Source organism: Salmo salar, chromosome ssa10, assembly GCF_905237065.1.
Source record: "Salmo salar chromosome ssa10, Ssal_v3.1, whole genome shotgun sequence".
NCBI classification, from domain to species: Eukaryota; Metazoa; Chordata; class Actinopteri; order Salmoniformes; family Salmonidae; genus Salmo; species Salmo salar.
In genome coordinates this window covers 88,649,830-88,667,793 of record NC_059451.1, presented here as the reverse complement: position 1 = coordinate 88,667,793, position 17,964 = coordinate 88,649,830, and the positions used below count along the sequence as shown (strand labels likewise).

Sequence of the window (17,964 nt, the reverse complement as noted above, 5' to 3'; positions counted from 1 at the left end):
TCAATTAATGGAAGAGATTTACATTTTAGTCATTTAGCAGACACTCTTATCCAGAGCGACTTACAGTAGTGAGTGCATACATTTCATGCATTCTTTTTTTTGTACTGGCCCCCCGTGGGAATCAAACCCACAACCCTGGCGTTGCACACACCATGCTGGCGTTGCAAACATCATGCTCTACCAACTGAGCCACAGGGAAGCCAGAGATTTTTTGGAGGACTTTTTTTATGCCTGAGTGATGACATTGCAGATTCAATTTGCATGCAGGAAGGCATGCAAATTGCAGGCAGGAGGTGCATTCTGCTGTGTATACCAAACGTGATGTGTGAGTTAAGGTTGGTGTAGCAAGAGTGATTGTACCTCTTACTCTGAGAAGCCTTGCCCTTTCGTCTCCCATCTGTAATTCTATCTCACCATCACTCTCACAAATTCCTCTCATGTCTTCTCTCTTCTTAGTCTGCTTCTCCTCACTGATTCAAACAGCAAGTCTGTTGTAAAGGCTTGTAGGTTCCCTAGGACATGGAAGCCATTTTAATTTTGTCATCTATGATCTGTGTGGAAAATTAAATGGATCTTAGTAGGAATAGCCATGGAAAAGCCCTGATACCACAATGAATGTGTAAACATAATCTATGTTGAGAGAATATACTGAATGTGTTGACAGTGGTAGGCTATTCCTTTGATATAATTGGATTTCCTTATTGCCTTTGTTGGGCACCATTATTATTTGGGATATTGTATCTTAACACACAAGCAGTTACATATATAGGATCTTAATTTGAACTATATTGTCACAGCAAAATAATCCTGCAGCAACAGGATTTGAACGTTTAAACTAGGGATATTCCACTCTATTCTAAGAGGTCCGGAGCCTGCTGGTTTTCTGTTCGACCTGATAATTAATTGGACCCACCTGGTGTCCCAGGTTTAAATCAGTCCCAGGTTTGAGTTTGAGGGGTTTAAACCATATTATTTCTTGATCGGTAGTTAGGATATTAGCTGGCCAAAAGTAGGCTACATCAAAAGTGCAATACTGTTAATATAACAGTGTGCTAATGTGGGTTTTCAGTGAATTTATGTAAATCATGCAGCTCATCTGCATTTTCTGCGCTGCAGGAAAATTCTCAGAAACGAAAGAGTTACCAAATTAACATCCTACATTTGCATGTGTTGGGATGGCCTAAGTCTTCCCCACATATTGCATGACATTGCATTATGGGTATGTGGGAGCATAGTCCCTTAGGACAAAGACTGGGTTTGCCTATGTGCAGTCATCAAAGTTGCAGTGGGATGCTTAGAAATGCCTCTGTTATGTACTGATGGCATGTTGGCAGTGTAAAAATAAAACGATTGACTTAATTTACAGTTTGTTAGTTCTCCTGTGTCGGTTCAGTGATTAAATGGGCCAGGCCTCAATCTTTTCCCAATATGGTTTTGTTTTAATTGGGCATTGCCTGCGTCTGTCTACCAGCTTGCCTCTTCCCTCTACATCTGTAAATATTTCATTATTTTAAACCATCATGAAATGTACCAATTGAAACTTGTTTGTATTTCTCATAGGGAGGGCCATCTACAGTGATGTGCAGAGAGAGATTATTATCTACTGTATTGTACAGTGAAAAGCTCATTTGTAAACAAGCTCAGTATTTATGTCTTAGTCACCAGTGTGTATTGGTGTTTGTGTGTGTGGTGCTCAGTGGATGTACTGTAGGGAATTTAGGCAGGGACATCCATTCAATCACTATTTCATTCTTAATAACTATATTTAAAGAGTTCATTAATAAAACACCAGGGTCCATTTCATAAAGTATACTGTATGCATACATCATGAGTCTCTCTTGTTCTCCCCGGCATGTGTCTGACATCTAGTCATCATATCAGTTATTATTTAAGATCAGGATGGTGAATGCAGATTCAATGAAGCTAAAACATGTCTATTTGAATCTTAATGATATTTTAACATAATAGCATACAATAATATTGTATCATCATTTATTACTTTTGGTCACTCTTTTCATTGACATCCCTACATGTGAAAACTATACAAAGATCAACCTGGTCATCATGAATTTGGAATACCTTTTTGCAAAGGGGACCTTGATGGGAGGTGCACATGCAGATAGTAAATTGAGGTAGCACTCTGACTAAATATAGACTAATATGGTTAGGGAGTGAGGAATTTGTATCACACACGTTTCTCTATTTGCAACAAGTCTTTGTTAATATGCATCTTATAGAAATTACTACAACATAACACAAATGCTCATCTCTGTGCATTGCACATTGGATGAAAAAGCCAATCTTTTCTTGCAAAACCTATCTTTCAATTAAACATTGAAATAGTAATGATTCATTGATAGGTATTTCTACAAGCTTGGATGTGCGAGAGGGAAGTTTGACTGCTGAATTATTGAGCTCGTTTTAAAAGAATCTGCACACAATTAGAGGGGATTTTACTGGAAATATGTCCTACTTCAGAAATACCCATACAGGGAATTTAGGACTTGATGGAGGTATTCTCTTATAATGACAAAAATGTTTGAGTGTTTCTGTGTGTGGTCGCAGTACCGTTCACTGTTATCTGGTTTGACAGTAGGGCTCTCCTTATTTTCTACCCACTCTCCACCCACTTCATCTTCATAAATACTAATTGATACTAACATAAAACAGAGGTCATCTCAAAGTGTTTTTCCAAGACACTTTTTTCAAAGCAGCGTGTCAATATTCAATTGAATGGATTATAAATTCTAAGCACAAGGAGGGATAGCGAGCGAGGTGAACACAATGTGAAAGTCAAAATGAGAAAATCTTAATCGTAAGATATCTTTAATTAATGCTTTCGATAATATCCTCATTATAACAGTATCAGCCAGAAAACCCAACATCAAAAATCTAAATGTAACAGGATAATAATTTAACGATGAAACACCAGATCAAACAGAGAAAAAAGAGAGGAGAAAAGTCAAACCAAGCATTCAGAATAAATAATCGTATTATATTCATTTTCATTCCTCTCCTGTTCACATTGCAATCATAATTATCAGAAGTACCTTTATTATCTTTATTCATTTTGTTAAATGTAGAATTTGAGGGGCAACGTAAGAGCTGGGTCAGTCTGCAGGGACGAGTGGGGACAGGGGTCATGAGGGAGAGCTGGTTTGTGCTTCTCAGTTGCACATTCATTCAAAACTCATGAAGGGAGTGACCGGCACATGCACCAGGTTACAGTCGTCAAGCAGCTGGAGGTGGGTGTGATCTGGGGATGGGCAGATAGGGTCATGAAGGTCAAAAAACAGACAGCGATGGTTGTCAGGGTTCACAGCATGGGCTCCCTGCAGAGCACAATCTCCAGCTCGGAGCGGTACAACTTCCCCCCGTCCGACAGGGCCATGATGCTCTTCTTGTAGTCAATCAGGTTTTTGGTGTCCACCTCCTGAGAGAAGATTAGAGAAGACAAGACACCATTAACTATACAGGTGCTTCTGTAATGACACATTATAATGATAAATTCAGCGTTATGTGGGAATGAGAGCTAAGCTTCAAACCTTCCATATTATCTCACCTTTTTGTTCTTTTCATAGAGGTCACGCAACAGAGCATCGAGCTCCTGCTCATCAATGTAGCCGTTTCCATCCTGGAAGAAAGAGCGGTAAAATGTATCATATACCTGCATTAGAAATGTTTTCAATTCCATACTTTCAATGGAAGCTTAAAAAAGTACATTTCACTTATGAATAAAACATATGTACTGTATATGGCTGCTTTAGAGCAAAAGCTTTAAATGTATAAGGAGACATTGTAGAGGGGAAGGGCCATGGTACTGAAGTTACAGTGGTGGGGTGTTTCTTTGAGAAGGCAGGGAAACAGACTGTCTTGGTTGCGTGCTGTCAAACATTTTGTATTTTTCAAAGCTATGCACATTTTAATTTTGGCACTGTGAGCAATGTTAGTGTTCAGTTGACCTGCTCTTTCCATTATTTTTACCCATAATTCCATAGCAGTGACAGCAGCTGCCAGTGATTCAGCTGCAGGGTGGAGGTTGAAACAAACGCTGAAATAATTATGCACGTAAATGTTAGCATTTGACACACATCATGTGTACATGGACTGCGTTTCATTTATAATTGAGCGTCTGCCCCAGTCCTCTCAGCAAGCATCTAGTCCAGACATAGGCACGCAAAAAGCCCTCTGCTCTGCTGAAGCATTTCAATTTTACTCTCCATCATCACTTTCATTTCAGTCCACATTCCAAAACTTTCAGCATATTTTTTCAACTTAAGTCACAGGCTCTATCCTGTCACTCAGAGAGTCTGTGAGCTATTGGAGCCCTGCTAATAGTTGTCTTGTGGATTGTTAGTACGCTATTGTGAAACTGTTGTACATCTAACCCTCAATAGAGAATAATGCATGCTCTTTTTGGAAAATGGAGCAACATACTTTAATTCAATAGAGAATAATGTATATGTAATGAAATATGTATCACAATACTGACATGTATGTAGCCTACAAAGCAATGACGACAGGAAATTAGCTGAAATACAGTGCTGGTTTTGAATTTGGCCAATCAAATAGTCCATACATCACAATCAATTCTAGGCGTATCAACAACACGCAAGTGATACGAGTTAGCGTTTTACTTGTTTGAAGTCAGCTCCCTATCCACTACATGCCAAGCCAGATGTAATGCTATTATCCTAAGACATTACTACATTCCACAACAGCAGTTTGATCCTGAAATCTGGCATCACCTGTCCACAAATGATGGAATACATGTTCAACCAACACTCAAACAAGAACAGCAGATGTACCAATCAAGCTTATTTACCTACCCGGATGAGCGGAAAGACCACTGCTTTGCAGAGAGTGAAATCAGTCATAACAACAACTCAGAGTCATCCACCAAACCTGATTGAAAGTTAAATACTGTACCTACAGCCAGTGGAGACCCACATTTTTAGCCTTTTTTGTTTTCTTGAGTAAGGCAGCTCCAAAATGCAGATGTTTCAGCCTAGCTCAGTGCTTTCTGTGGTAGTGGAGCGGGCCAGCAGAAAAAAGGAGTATTTGCGCCGTGATTGGCTCAGTATTCTGTCACTCATGGGGACATTGCGCAATTGCCTAGCTTCAGTCCTTTAGTAAGGGTAGACATCCAAAATGTCAGCCCTTTGGGTCCTACCATAGAGTTCTATTACAAGTGACCTCAAGGCTCAAGGTCATTGGCCACAGAACTTATGTCAAATCACATTATATGTACAGTAGCTTTGATTGGATTGATCATGTCAACATCATACTTTCACAATCTTAGCTAGCAGTCATCATTGTGAATCAAGTCTACTGGCAAATCCTTTTTAATCCTTGTCATATGAAGAGAAATAATGCAGAGGAAATATAGATAAATCGTATTGGTGCTCATCGGCCATTGGACATAAACATTACACAACAAGTTGGAAATCAACAATGAGTTGTTTGGAAGGTATCGGTGACAGTGGCTAACCGCAAGCATTGCAACTGGGAAGTCAGACTGGGAAAATACGTTTTGAATGGTCATCCAACTTGGAATTGTAAATCTTTTTCTTTGATGACAAAATTTGTCAACGAAGGACCGCCGCACACAACAAGATGAGTCCAAAAAATGTCTTACATGCTGCTGCATAAATGATGTAATATGCCAGGGAGATATGCAGCCATATCAGCAATGTTTTTTTAAAAAGGCAGTAAACGAGGCTGAATGAACTGTTTTGCTGCCAGACAAGATTCTGCTGATAGCCAGGTGTAGCGGTGGTAAGGATTCACTCCATGGTGCTGGAAAGAAAGCTCTGCTGTTGGGACAGCTCTATGTAGGCTCTAAACATTTGTGGGCACCGCTTGTCACCGTTATAGTGCAATTCATGTATTGCTTAGTGTTGTGTTGTGTAGTGGCATTGCTGGCATGCATCTGCAAATATTTGGGGGGGGGGGAGTTTGCCCCACCAAGATTTAAATGCTAAAACCGCCACTGCCTACAGTATATAGCAAACTGTATCCTTTTACAATATCCAATCACATATCTAAATGTACCTTGTCGTAGAATGCAAAGATAGCATTGAACTGCTCAGAGGTCAGTTTGATACCCTGTAAAACACATTTTGAAATAAAAACATATTATAACAGAGCAGCATGATGTTACTGAATTAGATTGTGCAAAATTAATGATTGTGTTCTGAAATATCAAATTATCAAATTGCTGGTATTTTTTCAGCCAAAATTACTGTGGAAAAGGGATTTGTTTGAAGGAACTATCAGTTCCTCTTGCACACTCCTCACCTGGAACTTCAGTAAGAAATTTTCCTTAACTGGGAGAAGCCTTAAAAGAGAAGAACAGAGAATAATTTCCATGAAACACTTGTTAGGAGTATCGGATGCTGAAGGCACACATGAAATAGAAACATTTCTTCTCAGTTGCTGACAGTCACCTCGCCATTTCTGACAGGCCCAGCTTCCCATCTCCGTTTAGATCAAACATCTTGAGCTACAGAGAGAGAGAGCGAGAGAGAGAGAGAGAGAGAGAAAGACAGGGAGGGAGGGAGAGATAGAGACATTAAAGCAAGGGGCCCTTCACCAGTTGTGATAACAACATGTATTATTTTTTTTAGAATGCTACTCTGTTGTCAATCCGTTGTACATAGAAGTTGCTACTCAACACTAAGACTAAACAATACAGATTGGTTTTCTCCCAAGAGTAATTCAGGTCAAGCTTTAGGCCTTGAGGTTCAAACAGATGCTTGAACATCTGCTGTTGGAACACACAACCCGTAGGACATTGTGAGTCCCACTCCCAACCACATGGCAGCCACCAGCATGATGGGACAAGGGATACATAGCTCCCTTGTTCACATATAAAGTATATTATACAATACCTACAGACAATGACTACAGATGTAGGATTTTCATTTGATCACTCTTTTGTTGCTGACAATTTTCCTGCACCGCAGGAAATGCAGATGAGAATCGTGATTTACATAAAGTCACTGAAAACCTGCACTAACACATGGATATATTAACAGTTTTCCACTTTTCATTTGGCCTCATTTTGACCAGCTAATATCCTAACCACCGATCAAGCAACATTATGGACTAAATGTTCAAATCCTGTAACTGCAGGAAGGCCAGCATCCCGGAGTCGCCTCTTCACTGTTGACATTGAGACTGGTGTTTTGCGGGTACTATTTATTGAAGCTGCCAGTTGAGGACTAGTGAGCCATCTGTTTCTCAAACTAGACACTCTAATGTACTTGTCCTCTTGCTCAGTTGTGCACCGGGGCCTTCCACTCCTCTTTCTATTCTGGTTAGAGCCAGTTTGCTCTGTTCTGTGAAGGGAATAGTACACAGTGTTGTACAAGCTCTTTAGTTTCTTGGCAATTTCTCATATGGAATAGCCTTCATTTCTCAGAACAAGAATAGACTGATGAGTTTCAGAAGAAAGTTCTTTGTTCTGGCCATTTTGAGCCTGTAATCGAGCCCACAAATGCTGATGCTCCAGATACTCAACTAGTCTAAAAAGGCCAGTTTTATTGCTTCTTTAACCAGAACAATAGTTTTCAGCTGTGCTAACATAATTGCAAAAAGGGTTTTCTAATGATCAATTAGCCTTTTAAAATGATAAACATGGATTAGCTAACACAACGTGCCATTGGAACACAGGAGTGATGGTTGCTGATAATGGGCCTCTGAACGCCTATGTAGATATTCCATAAAAAATCTGCCGTTTCCAGCTACAATAGTCATTTACAACATTAACAACGTCTACACTGTATTTCTGATCAATTTGATGTTATTTAATGGACAATTATTATTTTTTTCTTTCAAAAACAAGGACATTTCTAAGTGACCCCCAAACTTTTGAACGGTAGTGTACATGCGAGGATGTGGTCCATGTGGATCAATATACTCTAAAAGGCCAGCCACAGAAGTGTAGTTATTCCCCTCACAGTTTTGACTTTCACCTTGTGATTCTATATTAGTTATATTAAATCGTTTTTCAACATACTTTGGTGCAGGATGTGTTGGTGTTGGTTATTTCTCAGATAAGTCTGTGAGGAAGGTCGATGGAGGTAGATGGGGGTGGAGGTTCAGGGACTGGGGAGATGCAGATCATTTTTTGCCCAGGCTGAAGAAGTCTAAATCGGTCTGCTAATACAGGACTAGTAATGGCCCAGTGCACTACTTTTGTGAAAGAAAATGGAACTACATTTATTTGACTGTTTACCAGCATTTGTAACTTGAGTCTGATAATTATCTGTACAAAACAGGTAATCTGATAATACTTGTGAAATATAAAAATACTTGCTTGATATGTTTTCCAGTTTCTTGAAATACTTTGCTAATGCAACTTATTTCTGTGTGAAAACTGAAATGGTGTTTTCATTCCTTTTCAGTGAGTGAGGAATAGAACCCACAACTGCAGCATTGCAAGCGCCATGCCCTGCTAACTGAGCCACATCATCACAACCCACTTGATGTCTCAATGTACTCAATTCCTGTATTGTGGATTGTTTTTCTTCAGTCTTTTGGTACAAACCTAGATGACCAGCCTATGTACAATACAGTAATGTACATTTACATTAAGTGGTTTGTAAGGATGGTAAATTAATATTGCACAAAAAGTGGTTGTTTTCCATGTTATTTCATCAAGAAAAATATTTAATTTGATGTGAATGTTGTGTATCTTTGCCCATAACTTTGTACCTTTTGATGTAAATGTTTGAGGACAGGGTTTTATTATTTCTAGATTCCATTAGAATGATGATCACAGAGAAAGGGACAGGTCAACAACTCTTACAATTCCAACTATTGAATCCTGTAAGATACTGTTCTTAATTATACAACTACCTTTTTTTGCCAAAGCAGAGATGCTGAAAATGTTTTGTGCCTGTGCTACAGCCATCAATTAATATATATACTTTTACATTTTTATTGTATTTCCTTTTTTCAGATTTTTCAGGGTGTGCAGCAACCCTTCTTCCCGCGTCTATGGATGAAGGGTTTGGGAACGATACAGGAAGTGATTCATTTAGACTGAAAAGACTCACTATTGTCTGTGTGTACTCGTGAAGCTTCTGGTCATCGTAGTGTCTGTTGGCTTTCTTCAGCAGGTCTGAGAGGAATCCCTGTGGAGTTGAGAAAGGTGAGTAAACTATAATCCCCTAATAGGTCAACGAAATCCTATAATCTTAGAGAGTCTGGCTCGTCTATACTTTAGCGCTGAGGCCCCAGTTATTGGTTTTTGTCAGTCATATAAGTATTGGCTTACGCAGAGTTGCAAGTGTCACATATATTCTCACATCCTTCATTGACAGAAAGGACCATTCTATCTATCACTACCAGCCTGTGTTACAGTAAAACCTGCAGTTCCCTGCAGATAAGACAGCAGAAAACGCTTTAGAAATTAACCAGTGTCAGACAACCGCATAAAGGATGGTATTACAAGTCAGGATTTGTATAGTGTCCTTGTCTGACAGCCGTTGAGACGAGAGAAATTTGCATCGTCCCCATTTGCCTCACTGTATCAACACAACAACTATACCGGCAAGTTTTTGGGTGTTGGCTTCTAAACCTTCATTTACATTGTAAAGTATAATAATGCATCTCCTTGCCATCTTATATTGAATGACAAGAAGAGTTAGGAGACATTGGTTGGAGCTCTAGCATAGTTTGTACAAAATACATACTGTAAACATGTCTTACATTGATGGTTAACAAGTGAGGAACCATACCTTCAGTTCATTAGCTTCAATGTACCCACTGCGATCTGTATCGTATCGTCGCCAAGCCTATATATGCAAACACAACATCACACACATTAGAAATTAAAAAATAGACATACAGCCAATCACTTGCTCCCACAGTAGTACCAATCACTTTATAAATGAGCCATCTCATTCCTCCACTCACACTCAAACACCCCCATATCCAATGTCCTTTAACACCAAAGCAATCAAACTGGATTATATTAATGGGATTGCATGTGACATTCATGAATTACTCTCTGGAGGGACAGAGATCACTTTCAAAAGGAGAGGAAGAGCACAAAAAAATCATATCCAATTTATGTGGCTGGTAATTGTTAGTTTTTTCTTCCTGTAATCACACTAGGGTTTTCATTATACTTTCCAGATTTCTAAATCCTATCTCCCACACATTGTGAGAGGGGAAGGAGAGAGAAATGCATTTTAATTAATGTTTTAATCTAGCAGCTGTCCCTGTTTCCAGAAAGGGCTCTTATCAAAGATAGATGCCCTCCCTCTCCAGGTCTGTTGAGAATTACAGCCGCACATCTATAATATATGATTCTGAAAATAGAAGTTTGTACTTCCTCATTCAATCCCTTTAAAAGTCTTCGCTACCACACCGGGTGATTAAAAAGCCTCATTTTCTCTTTCTCATGTAATTCTTCCTGCTCTTGACATAATAGGAGTGTAGTGGGTGACTGGATGGTCCCTCCTGGTATCACTGATAATCAAACTCTCTCCATTTACACTGTATGAGAACTAATCTGACAGAGCTGTCAAGTGTCTCTGAAATGTAATCTCCTTTACCAGTGATTGATTGTGGCTTTTCTCTTGGCAGAGGACACATACATGACAGAGAAAAATAACCTGTGAGTAGAATACATTTTGTTCAGAGACTTTTCTCTCAAATGATGTATTACTTGCAGTGCAATTCCCTAATATGATTTGGGTATGATTTGGGATAGGCAATGATTCCAAAATGTGGATTGTTGTGTGTTTTAATTGCTTTGTCTAATTGTTTTTTTTAATTCTACCTTATTACAGTATCTCTGTATTTCCAATCCCACCAACACACATTATAAACAGCCTGTACGAGTCTTCACATTCTTACTCAAACCAAATTAATACTCAAACCATCTATTTTCACCACTTACCGCCATGAACTCAGAACTGGATCCAACAAACTCTCTGAAGCAAAGCAGGAAGTTCTCCTCCGTGGGCAAAATCTGAGCCAGCTGGAGAAGTATAGAGATAAATGAATTAGGGGGAAAAAAAGATAACCTGTGTTTGATTGTGTGAAAAATACTGTTTAATAATAGAATCTTCTCTTCGATGAAGATTACTCGAATGAAGCATAGATCATCGAGTCAATCAACAGTTTCAGAACACATCTACTATAATAGTGTCTGATTATTTCTGCATTGATATGCAAACTGTCTGAGATCATTGGTAATAATTCTCACTAGCATAATCAAATCCTCATTGATCTGAAAATGAAGAAATGTCAACTCACCTCTGACATCTCAATTCTCCCATCTGCGTTCTTGTCAAACTTCTGCATAAACTCCTTCATCTTCTCTCTGAAAGTGGAGTTTGATGGGTCCTGTAACACATGCACAAATACACGCAAATATATGTTTGTCATGACACAAACATCAGTAAAGATCTGTTGTTATTTTGTTATGCAAACCGTCCTCTTGTGTTATAGGACTGTGGTCACACACATTGTTGTGACAGAGATAGTTTTAGATGTTAGTGGTTGCTACACTGGGCAGACAGAGAGATTGTTTCTCTAAAACAGACAAGCGTCTTCTCCCCAGCTAAAGGGCTCATCATCTTCTAGTCACAGACTTTATGCAGCTACAGGGAGATTATATGTAACATGATTACTGATGCTCTCTGATTCCTGTGTTCTACACACACAAGATGTGGTGACACAAAGATTATTGCACCGACTCCTCCCAAGAAAGAGGATATCTTCCATCTGTGGGAGAACTCTCTGGAGAAATGTGTTGTTCTGATGTTGCTTAAATAATTAATTAGCTCCTGATTGGACAAATCAGTGGCATTTTAATTACTGCCAGTCCTAGACAGACTGGACAGCTTAGAGACATGAGTTCATATCTATAGGGCTTGTTCCGGAACTCAATGAACCACCTACCAGAATAGGCCACAACCTTGATTAGTGAGAAGATGCCAACATATGTCTGTTGGATTAAAGAACAAACAAAATACTACCTTTACTATTGTCAGTGAAATTTGGAAAGTTGGTGGTAGAATTACTTTGTACCTTTGTACCTTAAAGGAAACTCATGTTACACCAATTACTATGTCCAATATGTGTTTGCATGAGGTTGTACTCCTTTGGTTTCACCTAATAAAACCCAAAACATATTTACTGTTGTATTTAATGATCAGAGCCATGACACTTTCATTGAAAGTGGTCAGTCAATCCAGCATTACAGTATATCTGCTGTAGCATACATTATTATACCCAAATGGAAATAATGTTACAAAATGGTATTGGATTCAGTACTGTGAAAAATTCCACAAAGACCCATCAGAGACAGAATAGGTCTGCGACGTACACGTAATGTATGTGGGCAGTAGTTATGTAAACATAGATATTGTATAAACATTGCTATGACATGTTTGATTGAATTGAGCCCTTAGTCAAGGCCCAGGGATCATTCCCTTACCACTCCGGCCCCTCTCCGTGCAATCTCCAACTCCCTGAAGAAGTTCTCCAGTTCCTTGCCCTCAATGTAGCCATTGCCTGCAGCAGAGGAAACAGAGATTTGACAAATCAGCCCAAGACTATCTATCATACAGGCAGTGACTGTGAAGCATCAAAGATCCCCATGTAATGCATAGAAGTACCACTGTGAATGTGTGACTCTTGAGAAGTGAGATTGTACAAATTTGACAGCAAATTAGGCCAATGCTTCCCTGTTTTACAGTAATACTCCAGAACTAAGTTTGTCTGGCTTGCTTGCTGGCAGATTGGATGGCTGGCTCAATGACTGACATAATAACTAACTAATTTGTTGTCCAGATGGTTAGCATGCTGCGAGGCTGGCTCTGGCTGACGTGATTTGTGAGATAGCTTGCACTCAAACGTTGGAACCTGCTTAATTAAATCCCTTGAAGGGGTCTCCCAGTCTTGAAATGCACTGCTACTCTCTCTTTCTCTCTCTCTCCCTCTAATTGAGGCCTCCAAGGCCTTTTAAGTCCAGTTATTTAAAAAGACAATGGGGAAATTTCTGCCTGGCATGACAGTGTAAGAAATCGATGCAGGAATCCCAACTTCAAATAAATGTGCCTAGTTGCACCCTTGCCAGGATTATTTGGACGTCTATAAATAATGGTGAAGGAAACGCTAGAGCTTTAATCTTAATGTTGCTAAATCGAGGGAGACTAGTGAGATGATTATTATGGTAACTTTTGACAAATACCAACAAGCCTTTCCATCAGCTTCACGATTGAAACGTCTTTCAGTTGCCTATGTATTCATTTGCCTGTGGATCCTAGTGACATTTGCACGGACCTGAGTACCGGAAGTCTCTGGGGAAGCACTCAGTTTGATATTTACCAGACGAACAAGTACATATCATTATGAGCAAAGCACATTTGCGTTTGATTACACAGAAAACATAACTTGCTCTATATAGAGCGGATGTAATTCTAGCAAAATCATCATGATGCAATTTTATTTTATTATCTTTTATTTTATTGACATATAGGTTTGTATAATAGCTTTACATATGATTTAGTTTATCATTACATGTTAGTATGACCAATATGATCCAGTGGTTTTATATGCTCGTTGTCTATGAACTTTGTATGAACTTTGTATACGTGTTAATAAATCCAAAACAAGCTGGAGGTGTGCATGTATACTGCAGAGTATGCTGTGTATGATGATATGACATATACACTAGCCCACAGTAGCCTATGTACTGGAGTCTCCAATTCTTTTTCAATTATCTACTCATTTACTTTTTTTTTCTATTTCATTGGAGAATTGCAAATAACAAATGAATCCTGCTTGTTATCGAAACACTTGTGGCAATAGAATGTGGCCTACTGTGTTAGTTTATGTCCCATTTGCGGTCAAAGACAATAGCCATCTCCAACATTATCTGATATAAGCTACCTATTTATTATTAAATGTAAAGGTATCCCTCAGAAGGCGACAACTTAAGAGTAGCATACTGTCAGCATACTGTCATGCAATCAGAATGCATTATGTGACTTGTTTTAGGCACATTTGACCTCTATGGCTTATCATCTCAATATGATCTTGAGTTAGCCTATACCATCAGCCATTTTGAGTTAGCCTATACCATCAGCCATTTTGAGTCGTTTTTGACACATAATTATATTCTAGGCTGATGTGAATAACAAATCCTGATAAACATTGGCAATCATTATGGTGTTATTTATCTCATACCCCCAAAAATGTATGAACTGTTAAAACAAATACCAGCTGATTGATAACCTATTCCCCACAAGACAGGGAAAAGGTACAATACTAGAAAACATTATCAAGGGACAACAACATGATCATGCCAAGTCTTTCAATGCATTATAACTGCCTCATAAGTTATGCATTACTGAAATGTCAATATCAGACAGACATTAGTCAGCTATCTCTCTGTGTGTTCTCTATAGCAAAATGTTCATCAACATCGTTAATTCGTCTAATCATTTCAGCACCATGGTCAGCGGCAAAATTGGTAGGTCAATCCCATGATCTGATGCTCTGGCCTAGCCTATTTGCACAAGAGCAGCAATTCACTGTGAACCATGTTCACATCCCTATGTCATGTTGTCTTTGCAGAAAATGCTTAATCCATAGAGACAGCGCAGTATAGGCCCTATTGGGTGGACCAACAGCACCAATCTCTGTTTGTGCTCAGAGAACTAAACACCCAGAGGGAACTAGTACTGTAATCCGAGAGACTCCTCGCGCCTAGAGTATTATCATTCCGCTTCAACAAATGGCCGGGACGGAATGTGCAGTAACACTATCAATAGGGGAAACCAATTATGCCTAGAGGATGCCCAAGGACAATGCGCGTGGAGGGGCGTGGGCTCGTTCGCTCGAATTGAGCCGAGAACTCGTCATTTTATAGCATGTAATAGGCTACTGAAAGTAGATAGTTGTCTGTCTCCTCTGAGTTGGGGTTTCATCTGTATAGTGAATTACATTCATATAATACTGGAATTCGATTGACAAACTCCCTCCTTACATTTTAGACGCACTTTTTAAAGCAGGATTCCAACCATCAGTTATGATGCCTATGGAAACTCTTGAGTCTGTCCTGACATCATCCAGATGTGTTTATTTTGTTTAATCGTACTTTATAAAACAATACAGTGGAATAATATTATTACAATATTTAAGTATTCAGTCAAGTTAGTGAAGCCTCATTTTTTGATAGGCCTATACAAAAATGACACTTATTGTGTGGTAAGGCTACATATACGTTTTCTATGGAAGACCACACCGCCATCCCTCCTTTAGCTCACCGTGCACTGAGGTATAACCTAGACTTCTGATGCCTTTTGATCGATAGACTAATCTACGTTGTAATACTGATGTATTATTAGTATCTGAATGGGTTCTTCTAGTAACTGAATAAAAGTCATGCATCCATTCAACCAACCTTTTTAAATCAAATATTAAATGGATCAATTAATACACAGGTAGTCTATTCGAACCTTTCTAAAGATACAATATTTAGTGCCCACAATTAATTACATTTTAAAAATGTATTTTTTATCATTAGATCGAACAGAAACCTCAACAGTAACACCAGGAGTTATCCAGCTGCTTTTCTAACTGCCAAGAAAGTAAATGCACTAGAATACTTATCCAGCATTTTTTGTCAAACACTTTTTGTCTTGTCCAATCAAAATTCTAAGCATCCAGCAGTTTATAGCCCACGCTTTTTCCATCATGACCAAAAGTGAATTTCAGTTATGATATACACTTTTTAGACAAAGCTATCGCAATATTCAAGCGGCATCTTTGAAAAAAAAAAACGAAAAGTATTGAAGGTACGCCTATGATATGTTTAACTTGTAAACTAAAATCTGTGATAGAGTATACGTAACCTAGTCTATTCGACATGTTAGCTTACATTTGTGTCTGCATTTGAAACAATGACTCGTTCAAAAAAGTGCTGCGTAAAATTCAAGGTAACATTTTGGATAACTTTGTGCTCCGATACTAACCGTCCGTATCGAAATGGTTCCAGATGTCGATGAACTGGGTGGCGCTCAATTCCGCCAGATGAAGGTGAGGAGGCTGCTGTGGTTTGTTTGCCATGTTCTCAACGACTTTTCCTCTTGTGCGCTAGAATATCCCCTGCGAAGTTTTTATCTGTAGGACCACAATCCACACTGTAACCCCCCTGCGTGTTGCCAGAGCTTTTAAACCAAAGCAGAGACTGCAGTTCCCATGTAGCCACGCAGGTGGCGCAGTGACACCAAGTTCAACGCCCTCACACCTCCATTCGTCTGCGTTCGCCTTCTGATGCGAGGAATCGCGCAAGGCACAGGGACTCACTGTTCCATGCGGAGAGGGACGTTCAATAGTCGGAATGCATCCAAAGAACTTCAATGGACTGAACCGTCTGTTGCTGTTCAGGCTTGAGCTTTGCCATCAAGAACCAGATTTCTAGACTATGTGGCTTGAATTATGTAAATCACAATGAGATGCGCAGGAATTGTCTAGCTCCATGAGCAAAAAACTGCCGGTGTCATTTCCTTCCTTTATTTTCACTGTCAATTTGCATTCATGGAGAAGATGGGGATGGATTGGCATTGGATAGAGTGTTAATCCTTACTGTGTTTAAGTGTGTTCAATGGACTACATGGACACCTCTTAAATGTGTTTACAATCACAGTAAGAGACACTGGTCTCCAAGGAACTTCCCAAAGGCTTGGGTTAATTATCCTTTGGCGTTCATGCATTGAGACTAGCTCAGTAAGGAGAACAAGAGCCCAGGGAGGAGTCGTGCCTGTGCCCTGGGACTGAGGAAGCACAGCAGTAATTACTGTAGTCCTGCTGCTGCACAGCCACTGCACTGCATGGAGCTGCTGCATGCACAACTCACTCAGCTTTAATTAATGCCAATTACTCGGGCTTCAGTGAAATGATTCAACCAACGCCAGATTCATTAGAAATCCACACTCTAATCACATTTTATACAGCCCTAGAGGAATCTGTGATTAGGCTGCATTCTTTGAGGACCAGAACATCCAACCAACATTACAATTATGAAAAGGAATTTACCATGCAACTTATAACATACACTACATGACCAAAAGTATGTGGACACCTGGTCGTCAAACATCTCATTCCAAAATGATGGGCATTAATATGGAGTTGGCCCCATCTTTGCTGCTATAACAGCCTCCACTCTTCTGGGAAGGCTTTCCATTAGATGTTGGAACATTGCTGCAGGGACTTGCTTCCATTCAGCCACAAGAGCATTAGTGAGGTTGGGCACTGAAGTTGGACAATTAGGCTTGGCTCGCAGTTGACTTTCCAATTCATTCCAAAGGTGTTAGATGGGGTTGAGGTTAGGGCTCTGTGCAGGCCAGTCAAGTTTTTCCGCACCGATCTCAACAAACCATTTCTGTATGGAGCTCGCATTGTGCACGGGGGCATTGTCATGCTGAAACAGGAAAGGGCCTTCCCCAAAATGTTGCCACAAAGTTGGAAGCACAGAATCATCCAGAATGTCGCTGTATGCTGTAGCGTTAAGATTTCCCTTCACTGGAACTAAGAGGCCTAGTCCGAACAAAGAAAAACAGCCCCACACCATTATTCCTTCTCCACTAAACTTTACAGTTGGCACTATGCATTGGGGCAGGTACTGTAGCGGTCTCCTGGCATCCGCCAACTCACATTTATCCGTCGGGCTGCCAGATGGTAAAGCGTGATTCATCACTCCAGAGACCGTGTTTCCACTGCTCCAGAATCCAACAGCGGCGAACTTTACACCATTCCAGCCGACGCTTGGCATTGCGCATGGTGATCTCAGGCTTTTGTGCGGCTGCTCGACCATGGAAACCCATTTCATGAAGCTCCCGATTAACAATTTGTGTGCTGACGTTGATCCAGAGGCAGTTTGGAACTCGGTAGTTAGTATTGCAAACGAGGACAGAGGATTTTTATGCACTA

The 17,964-nt window shown here is 39.7% G+C and overlaps 1 protein-coding gene across 1 annotated transcript; it reads right to left on the bottom strand.

Moving 5' to 3' along the window:
* Window positions 1-2,809: 2,809 nt before the first annotated feature.
* Window positions 2,810-16,252, bottom strand: LOC106560817 (calretinin). The gene is made up of 11 exons (XM_014124144.2): window positions 16,008-16,252; window positions 12,464-12,540; window positions 11,278-11,367; window positions 10,919-10,999; window positions 9,750-9,806; window positions 9,066-9,143; window positions 6,450-6,505; window positions 6,301-6,340; window positions 6,055-6,108; window positions 3,563-3,634; window positions 2,810-3,433 (listed from the first exon to the last, which is right to left on the bottom strand). The coding sequence occupies exons 1-11, from the start codon at window positions 16,099-16,101 to the stop codon at window positions 3,317-3,319; spliced, it is 816 nt and encodes a 271-aa protein (XP_013979619.1). The 5' UTR covers window positions 16,102-16,252; the 3' UTR covers window positions 2,810-3,316.
* Window positions 16,253-17,964: the final 1,712 nt, after the last annotated feature.

What these genes read in the sequence shown, in the direction of transcription:
- LOC106560817 (XM_014124144.2), bottom strand. Translation starts at nt 16,101, where the DNA reads ATGGCAAACAAACCACAGCAGCCTCCTCACCTTCATCTGGCGGAATTG. An exon ending in ACGAGTACACACAGACAATA is followed by an intron (nt 6,506 to 9,065) that starts GTGAGTCTTTTC and finishes CTCTCTCTGTAG; the next exon opens with CTCAAGATGTTTGATCTAAA. An exon ending in GGCCTGTCAGAAATGGCGAG is followed by an intron (nt 6,341 to 6,449) that starts GTGACTGTCAGC and finishes TTCTCTTTTAAG; the next exon opens with GCTTCTCCCAGTTAAGGAAA.